Genomic DNA, 10,475 nt, shown 5'->3' with positions numbered 1-10,475 from the left:
ATATATCATAACAATATACATATGATGAATAATATATACTACATATGTAAAAAACACATGGTTACAACAAGTCCGATGGACTAATACCCTTTTTATTGTACTAATAGCCTTATTTTGAATCCGAAGGTTTATAATAGGATAATACCCCGAGGTATTTTGTAAATAAGTCCGTGAAAAACTTACGGTATGTCGATGGTAATTAAGGTTCCAGGTTCCACGTAAAAGAAAAGAGACGATCCAGATTGACCTGTTGTTTCTCACGTAAGTCTTGTTTCGGTTCAACGAAATTTTGACGTAATTGTAGGATCCGGTCATCCGGATGTTGTTTTTATCACATTAATTCTGACGATTGTCGGTCCGGAAGTTGTTTGTGTTTAACGTGGATATTCACGTACGAGTTTTAACCACGCTTTTACCTATTTAGGAGTACCTTACATTGATAAATGTTTACTTAAATGTTAACTTAAAGTTCTTAGACAACTTAATTCCGACAGACAGGAGTATTCGTTTCACATTTGTAACATATTTCTCATGTATTTCACTCCATTTGAACCTATGTTTTAGTGTTGGCGTAAATGTTTTAATTAATGTTAAAGTTCTTAGACGTTTATTGCCACCAAAACAGGAGTACTCGTTACGATTGGTGTAACATAGTAAATCTATGGCTTTCAAATTATATAAATTGTGACACGACGACAAGTAAAGGGGGATTACATTGGACTCCTACGACTTAAATATTGAGTGTTACTTTTAACAAACCCTCTTTCACCGATCCAGCTCATCTGTACATCTTGCATCTATTCGAATACTATTCGGTCGGAACAGAATGTAATAATTCCTTTTCACCGCTCCAAGAAAAATGTACTTGTCATCAGGAGACGAAATAGTCGGTACCGAGACAAGGAGAAGAGTAGTTCGTGTACTCTCCGTCGCGACTTGTCAGAGAGCGACAGTCACGAACACTATAACTAGGATGAGGCGATATAAACAGCGCACACAAAACCTAAAGTTCACCGCCTCATTAGGCCTTCACCCACTTCAGAATCGTCAAATGTGGGGGAGTTCTTTCAGTCAGACTGTGCAAAAATGTTTAGCGTTAGGCGCGGAGAAAGAGACTAATAAAAATTATAGAGGTCGCCGTCCTGTACACCGACACTCGTCCGGGCGCTCGCTACCAGCGCGCGGCACGAACAGCGGCGAGCAAAACTAAATGCAGTAGTGTTGTTTGTTGCAAGTCGCATGGTTGCCATGGGACAAGAGACGGTAAGCCACCTATAAAAAAGCCACGATCTTGGGAACAGCCGGCCTTTCGGCCGCTTCCCGGAAAATTTCCGTAAAAGGCCGGCTAATTAAAAAGCACGCGCCTCGCTTATAAAGGCCACGTAGGGATCGAATTTACAACCTTTGACGTTTCTTAACGTCCCTACCGTAACGATAGAGTTACAAAACATGCTTCCCTACCCCCACACCGATAAGATCCGGATTTCCTCTATTGTTCCCTTCCGTAACTCGAGGAGAAGAAATAGTAGTCTTATAAACTTGCAAGAATAGGTACCGGACGGTGAAGCCTTGAGGAAACAGTAAAGATAGCGGCATTTCCTTTGAAAGGGATTCGGTTTTCTGGAATAAGCTGGCGTCAAAGAAGGAGTACCAGTCTTTTGACCCGTCCCTTTTTTCTCTTATCGTCCCTCCTCTTCTTTGTGTGTACGTGAAATCACCGGACCGTTCATTGGTACTCAGAAGTTATTATGTGAGTGGACTAACAACTCACATTTAGCATTCAGAAAGGTTACATATGGGTCCTTCTGGTCCGATTGACCAAACTAGCGAAATTCTCTGAGAAACTACACACGATGAGAATAGACAGGATGGCTAGGGGTTGATGGTGATAGTAGGTTCAGGTTTTCAAATTCTTGAGGGAGTGTAGATTAAAGTTGTCAAGAAAGCGTACAAGATGTATATAGACTGTTTAAGATATACACTTTAAATAAGAACATAAAGGTGTGGAATTTGTTAGGAAATCCTTAATGATGTCAGGACTGACTACTGAAAGGTGAGATTCGTGGTAAGGTCCTCAGGGACTGGATTCCTACAGGATGACAGATGACGGTTACCTTAGACAACAGAGGCAAACGAAGTAGAAGTGAAGCGACGGGAGTACCTCAGCCGTGAAGACTGGAAAGGTGGTACGTTAGTCCTGGCTGGTCTGCAGGTTTCAGTTGTTGTTGGTGTCCATGGGCGTGAGTAAGGAAAAAAAGAAAAAACTTGGTTTAATCAGATTACCGTTGTAATGAACTTATTTACAGACAACAAAGGGAGGTTGTTGTCTCGTAGTCGTACCGACTTAGAGACGGGGCCAGAGTGCAGGGCGACGTCGTTTACTTGTGTAACACGGGATAGGGTGCCTCCTCCCATGCGGATACGAATGCTGCACAAACCTACCTTTTCTGACGTGGTCGAGAAGACGACGAAGCATTACTGACGGCGAGTCCACGACCGCACTTTTGCCTACGTACAACGTGCTAAAGGTCTAACTAAGAATGAGTGTTGCGCTTATAAAGAGAAAGGGTCGACGAAACCCGGAAAAGTTTAGACCAAATGACTAACCATAGACGAATAGATATTTAGGTCTTGTAGAGTTTCCTGCTGACCTAAAATTGGCAGACGTTCGTAAATTTTTCGTATCAGGGACGATAACGAAGTCCGTAATCCTGTATCAAGTCGAAACAACCGTTGTCTATTTGGTTTAACGTTTGATTCAATACTTACTGGAGGTACATGGGTGAGTCGGACTCCTTGTTTATACACTATAAAGATGAGATATAGGTATAATCACTTAATTACGTAAATTACTAAAAATCGCTAGAGTTAGACTGGAAAAGGCCAGACCGTGGTTTTACTTCTAAGGAGAAATGTAACCGTAAAATTTTCTATTTCCTAAAGTAAAGGTATAAAAAATGACCTAAAAGAGTAACCGTCCCCTAACTAAGGTAAACTATACTCGGATATGTGGCACTGTGACCTTACTGTATGAACTTAAATAGAAGGGAATACCTTAACGGGAGGGGGGTTAGGTTTTTCCCCTGTGCCCTGAAAGGAACGACCAGCTGTATCGTCTATTATACATCTAATTCAGACGGTAAAGCGATACATAAAACATTAACTGATAATCCATTCTCTGCGAGTGACTCGAATATATTAAGGAGGATTGTAACCCTATTAAGTTGTAACTCCCATTTGATTTTTAGTTATTTCGTTTACTTTTGTTGAGACTGAAGGAAACAGTCTGATTCATATAAGGACAAGTAAGTCATTCGATTTAAGGTGTGAGGAAGAAATCGCAGATTTCCAATGGTGAGAATCTACGCTGTATTAACACAGACCGTTATCGTAATTGAATGATCCCGAGTAAACATACCATCCGTAGCGTAGCGGGGAAACGTATAAGAACAATAAGTAAAAAAACGTTACGAAAACCTCTTGACCTATCAGTAACTACCTGTGAAAAATAGTTCGACATCGACTCCGGTTTTACCGTCGGAGCGGATTAGCTCCTTGATTTGTGTGTGACCTACGTAGGACCAGAATCCTGGTTAGGGATCTCGTGACGTGTGAACGTTAAAAACAGGGACACAGGGAGGATCAATACCTACTGAACCGTGATTTCGAAAGAGAGAGATAGCTTCTGTTAAGGAACTATGGATGGAAAAATAGAGACAGTTAAGAGTATAAATAGTCGTTTCCCGTTGTTACTCGTTTCATGTGACTCGCTTTTACACCGGAACTTTAGCCTTACCTTTGAGGGTTCTGAACGGGTTACAACTAATATGGAGAGTCTAAATTTATCCTGTAGTAAACTGTTTCGAAAAATTCGAGGCGGTTCAAAACGAATGAACTAAGTTTTAATCTAAATGTAAGGACACTTTGGGATGGGGATGGGGTAGTCGTCGAACCTTGACGGTCTTCTAACAAACGTGCTCAATCTGATCAGATTTGTTCTCCTCTATAACGGTAGTTTGGATTTTTTTTAATGTGTTTAACCACAAATGGAGAAACGACGAGGTCACGATACCTAATAACCAACTCTATCTGTCCTATTACTCGTTAGTCCGAGATAACCAAGCAATAAACTAAACAGTCCTTACACCGTGCTAAGTGATAACGCTAGTGAAGCTGTAGTCTTGCCCTTTTATGGAAATTACAAGTATCCCAAGATTAAAAACTTACCGCTGTGGACGTCACAGAACTAACCACCCCAGGAATGTACCTTGCGTAAATATTTGAAAAGTTTGTCAACCTGAAGTAACTTCGTGTACTTACATTACAAAAAGTTTCTCGGTCTCTAAATAATGTAGACATTTAAGAGTATACCAAAGTCAATATTCTTGACCTGGCAAAAAGTTTGTGCCAGTCCTTTTAGCAGTTCTTGAATATGAGAAATATTAAGGTCCATCAGTTGGCAGGATAAAGTCTTCTACTAGTCGTGCAACTAAAAAACAAAACTTTTCCAAACTCTTTTTCTTACAGAAATGGATTAGCAATGTACTGAACTAAAGGCATACATATGTCAAGACAACTACATTTTTCATAGTGACACACGTTGTCCAATAATACAACGGTGGGACGGTTTGGTGAGTACTTTGTGTATTTCCTTTGAATTTACTGTATAGGAGGTCTTGTAGGACAATATATGTCTCACTAAATTATAATATCTGAAGTTTTGATTAAAAAAAGGGAGGTAAAAGAATGAAGAAAACCAAGACAGACATGTTTGGTTGAATAAAATAGGTTAGGGCAAATGATAACTACCTGTAGTAGGTCTAACTTAGGGAAAAAGCTAACCATCAGTCAAACATTAGTTAAGTTTTCTATAGTTGTCTATATGGAACATTTAGTGTGGCTGTTTTCTCGACGTTATGGTAAAGTATTGTCGCGACAGAGACGGTTAAAAAAATAAGTCTACGTTCAATTCCCTGACAAACGACCTTAGGAGACAAGGACAGTGAAGCAAGTAAACGGTTGGTAAAATACAATTTAGGAAACAAAATATAGAGAAAAAAAAATAGGACATATATAAGACACACGAATGACGTACAAGTCTCGCTTTAATTACACAAAGCACACATATCCCTTGTAAGGAATTAGTAACATTGATCATATAGAAATAATAGAAAATATAAAAAAATATAAGTAATATATATTATATAAAAATTAAAACACCTGTTACGCATATTATATTATAGATTAGATTAAAAGTATTTTATAGAAGTATCTGGAGATTAGGTGATAATACTGGAATAGCTCGTCGGTGGGCGTCAAGAATGTTCCTGGCGATTCTCACACATAACGAAATTATCAGTAGGGTTGGTTTTGTCAGCAGCATTGTCCCGGCGTGACAAGTTACAAGCGCTGATAAGTCCGTTACCGAAGTGGGGAAGCTTCGCACGTCTCCATCTCCTTTTCCAATGACAAATTCGGTAGTTATGTTTGAACCCAACGATCGATTACATCGTGGTAAAAGAGAAATTTAAGACATTGCCAATCGAGCATCGGACTGAAATGAAATAAGATAAAAGTATGCCGTAGTACAAAGAGAGTAGTAGAGTCGAGACTATCATTCTCCGTAGGTGAAAAACGATTTAGTTACTAATGTACAGGGTTCCTTGTTACATAAAAACACAATCTTTAAATCTTACGAACCAAGAAACTTTCATGGGTAATAGTAAAATGCATCCTCGAAGTCTAGCCAGTATATAGTATTTGTCCTTGAGATCCTTTAATTAGATAGGGACTAAAAGGGTGTGTGTTGTAGTTAGTGTTTTGGTGTGTTTGAGTTTGTGCGGTAGAGATGTACGAACCCTGTTTGTCATTCCTTATCAAACAGAGTCACACCGTCACTTTGGACCATTTCAGTTCGATGAGTCGCGTGTATGTTATTATTGGTTTTGTTATTAGGAATAAAAGAGACGTCGAGTCATGTCTTCAATCTACAAAAACGTTCATTTTCGAAAGCATTCGGACTCGCACATAAATACCTTATGCGTACTAACAGTCTATAATTATGAACAACAGGTAATAACGCTCTTATATTATGGTCATTGTTATTGTAAAATTTCATGTCTTAATGGTAATAGTAGGACCTTTACATATTTTTCTAGGGTCCAGGTCGCGTTTTGTTACAGAGTAAGAAAAGCAGAAGCCATCTGATATGAATATGTAGGTAGTAGGATAAAGGAAATGGTGAAGACTGGTCCACTCATGATGAAGTCCATAGCAAGAGTACGAGGATTTTACATCCTACCTTTACACTTGTACGTCCTATGTCCCTCTCCTTGTACTGGGTGTCGGTAGTCGGGAATTGTTTTGGGTCTGTACTCCAAAAACTTTGAAAAAGTGTTCTGTGGTTTCTGTGACAGTGCCACATTTCCGCCACCGTACAGGCCGGGCAAGAGTACCCATAGACATAGTATACACTTTCGTAGTTCTCATCATATAAAAAGCCGTAATCTTGCTCGTAAGCAAGACGTAACCACCTCCTACAAGTACGCGATAAACCAGAATATTTTACAGTTGCCCAACTCGTGATATCATAATGAATGACCGTAAAGTTCATTTGTCCATTACAGAGCTATCAGAATAAGTTGAGGTACGTTTTTGATTGTATCCTTACAATAGACTAATCATGTAAGTAGGATACGTTTGTACTATTCAGACAACGTCAACATAAAGGTATGCCACACCATGTTGAGGAATAACCATTAAGTATCCTATTATTATTATTGGTGCTAAGTACATTAATCTTTGTAGAACGTGTTTTTATAGACATAAAGCAAAATAGATAAGCGAGTCATTGATGACATGAAGGTTTGTGGATTGCGCGCTCAAAAGTTTGTACCTGCTCAAATGGGTGTTCGGTTAACAAAGCAAGTCTATAAGGAGGTAGTTATGAACCAGTGTGAACGTTGGTCCCTACTGGATTTAATCATGTTAATGGCATTCGGGTTCACGTTTTTTCTAAATCATATATTATCTCAATAATATTTAGTACCAAAGGCAAGACAACCACTCAAGTGTTATATATATATTTCTATTAATCATTTTCGGCCTTTCGGCATTCGGTTTTCGGCCAACTGTTTCCTATTTTCGGTATCGGTTTCGGCCAAAAATTTCCCATTCGGTGCACCCCTAATTTAAAGAGTTACACCATTTGGGATGTTGTCAGTCCTCCCCTACATTTGGCAACCTTTGGGTGTTGAGATGTATGAGCTGAAAATAAATTACTGAAATGTTTTAACATTTAGTCTGAATAATCTGAATCTTTTCAAAAGGGGGTGTTGAAACTGTCAACAATTAAAAAAAAAAAAAACAGCTGCCCTGCTTCAACAAGACTGTGAGTGTGGTTTGATAAGGTTTGATTGACGGTCCAACCAACCAACCAACCAACCAACATTCCAGAAAAAGGCACATGCCATTCTGACTCTGTTTAAGAGTGTATGAATATGAAATAGGAAAATGTCAAACCTAGAGATGTGCGGGCTGGGACGGCATCTTTGTTGATCCAGAAGGAGACCCAGGACAAGACCACGATCATACTGCAGGGGATATAGGTCTGGATGGTGAAGTAGCCCATTCTCCGACTCAGGTCAAAAAAGATTGTCAAGATTACATATTCACCTGAAAGTTAAACAATAAGGTGGGTGAAGAGATAAATACGATAAGTCAAGGGCATGAGTGAAGAGATTCGTTTTAATGTTACCCATTGCAGGTAACGGTTATCCAACCCAAAATCTGAATTATTATGCTATCAGTACTACATATAAAACTGGGACTGGCAGCATGTAATAGGACATGGCCAATACACTCTCACCTGACTGGGTGTGTGCCACATCTGAAGTGTTCCTCAACCCTACAAAGGCGAACTGGTAGAGTCTCCAGTAGCGCTGATCTGCCACCTCCACTGCCCGTCTCTGCCACCGGTACATGATCTCATTCTTAGGATAACCATCTACAGAACCCAACCCCACAACACAGACACATATAATGAATAAGAAGCCTTACTGATGCCTTTCTGTCCTTCAATATACCGTATGTTATAAGGGAACATTGCACCATGGCAAAGCAAATGGAACATTCACGATGGAACTGACCTGCCCAGTCTCATGAAACGTTTTCAAATGAGCAAGAGTTCTTCATATTCAGAACATTTTGTGCATTACAGTACTTTAGTAGTTAATAGAAGGACGTGTAATTCCTGGGAGTAAGCACTAGCTCACATCTGCAGTCTATAAGTCATTGTTTTACCTGATTCGTACATTAAGGCGATACAACATTTGTCTTTGGACATCCACACATTTTTTGTATTTTTTATTTATATCTTCACACTTTGAATTGAGTGTTTCGGAATTTTACTATTTTACATAAAAATGAATTATGTTTGCAAGTTTTCAAAATAGAATGCTTTTTGATATGCCGCCTTTATGGTTAAAGGGGCCCTATTGTGCTAATTTTCAGGTTCATATTTATATGTTATGCCTCTACTGTGAAATGCTTTAATGTTAAAAAAAAAAGTCACAAGCTTTGACTTCTGATCATATCTTCCTCTTTTAAAGATGTTGCATTGGTAAACAATATCAGTCTACCTTCTTGGTAGAGAATAGTACAAGAGGATGCTTGCTAATAAGAAACATAATATGTTTTTTGTTTTTGTTTTTTTAGGAACACTAACACATTTATTTTGATGAGATGTCTTGAGTTGATAAGAAGTCTTAGTTGAGGAAATTAACCCTGGTTTGAGCTCATTTGATGACATTTAGTGTGACTGTACTGGTCCTGGCGTTTGTTCTTGACTCCATGGAATGGTCTTTGTATTTTTCCATACTGAGTGGAATATAAAGATCATGACAAGACGGGAGAAGCTAAAGCACAATGCGAGAGAAAAATGAAGGATGACACAGACACATGAATCAGACTGGGAGAAGGTGCATAATTCATTAAGTCTGTCCGGGAAAATGGGGTTGGGTGACCTCCTCTCTCGACCGGTGGAGCAGATGATAGATTGGTACAGGCTTAAAGAGGGCAGCCTCAAGCAGATGGGCATTTAGGCAAGGAGAAGGAACAATGGCCTAGCCCACACAGAAACTTCTCTCTCTGGCTATTTTTACGAAAGTTGAAGTCGAGATGGCGGGTTCGAGAATGGGAAGGGGAAAACGTTTGACAACCTACAGCTTGAAAACTCCAGTGGACACGAGTGTTCATCCATTGGAAAGTTATGCAGCTTAAGGTAACACTCCGCATTAATAGTCAACCTGACAAAAACAGAATTGTGACAGAGAAAAAGCAAATCTCAGCGTTGGTTTTTCCCTCCCAAATGTGACTCAACATAATACTCAAAGATCATTAAACCTAAAGAAATCAAGACAGAAAGTATGTGACACAGATACAGATGCAAACACTAAAGCTGCACAAACAACACATATTTTTTAAATAGTTGATAACATTTTAAATGGCTACTTAAAATGTTGGCTAATTGGTTGCCCTCTGGTCCTACCTCAGTGTGTACATGACTCTGCCGTTGCTCCACAGCCTCAGGAGGCGGTTGGGAGTGGTGATCCAGTGGGCGTCCGATTTGCGAGAATTCCTGAAGAACGTGTCAGGAATCCAGATTTTGCCTACCATGTTACTGTTGAGCATGAGCAGCTTCATCGAGCTGTTGAACTTCAGTCGGCTGTCGTACCATGTCTGGGCGAAGAAGATGTCAATGGTGTACTCCTGCAACAAAGTTGGATAAAACATGGGCAAAAGGCCAATTAAACAAAAAACAATAAAAGATATCTAAACGTTTATCTTAGATTTCTCAGAGCCAAAGAACAATTATTGGATTTAATGGATTTATATGGAATTTGGTTCAAACACATGTGTTTTCCTCAGGAGGAATTGTATTCACTTTATTTATCCCAACTTTTCATGTAGCACCATCATCAGGTCAACATTATAAAATATCTCTGTATATCAGACAAGTATATGTGCTCTTGTCTTATGGTAGTTGGAAAGAAGGAACTTTTGCACTCATTAGATGGTTTTGGTACCATTATTGTCTGTACTTAAACCAATGGCAGAGAATGAATCCTGATGACTTCATAACACTGTGTGAATTACATAACATTGTAGTTGTTGTTTTACTTCTAAGGATGTAATGTTAAAGCAGGGGTGGGGAACCTCCGGCCTCCGGGCCGTATACGGACCATTTGGTACGGCCCACAAGGTAATTTATAAACACACGCAAAAAATTAAAAAAAATAAAGAAATCTAGACCGCAAAATAATTAAACAAGCAAATTACTTTTTCCTGGCCAAGGTCAGGGCCCTTGAACACAACACGAGCCTAACGTGTCATCACGTGGTATATGTCTCGTCTGACAGGGGTGCAGTTCTGAGGGAGTACCGCAGACGTTAAACACTTCAGCGGCCGGGCCTCGT

The 10,475-nt window shown here is 39.4% G+C and overlaps 1 protein-coding gene across 1 annotated transcript in view; it reads right to left on the bottom strand.

Annotated features, from left to right (window-relative positions):
* gabrg1 (gamma-aminobutyric acid type A receptor subunit gamma1) overlaps positions 1-10,475 on the bottom strand; it is a gene marked incomplete at its 5' end in the record, with an annotated part of 16,232 nt that overhangs the window by 3,950 nt on the left and 1,807 nt on the right. The window contains 4 exons of the mRNA XM_010769121.1: positions 7,522-7,674; positions 7,868-8,005; positions 9,223-9,305; positions 9,548-9,768. Of these exons, the coding sequence (XP_010767423.1) occupies positions 7,522-7,674; positions 7,868-8,005; positions 9,223-9,305; positions 9,548-9,768 (595 nt within the window). The remainder of the gene's footprint in view (positions 1-7,521; positions 7,675-7,867; positions 8,006-9,222; positions 9,306-9,547; positions 9,769-10,475) is intronic.

The sequence above is a fragment of the Notothenia coriiceps genome, unplaced genomic scaffold (genome assembly GCF_000735185.1).
Source record: "Notothenia coriiceps isolate Sejong01 unplaced genomic scaffold, NC01 NC01_scaffold00006521, whole genome shotgun sequence".
Taxonomy (NCBI): domain Eukaryota; kingdom Metazoa; phylum Chordata; class Actinopteri; order Perciformes; family Nototheniidae; genus Notothenia; species Notothenia coriiceps.
The sequence above is the reverse complement of the archived record's forward strand: the minus strand, read 5'-3'. Positions and strand labels throughout refer to the sequence as shown.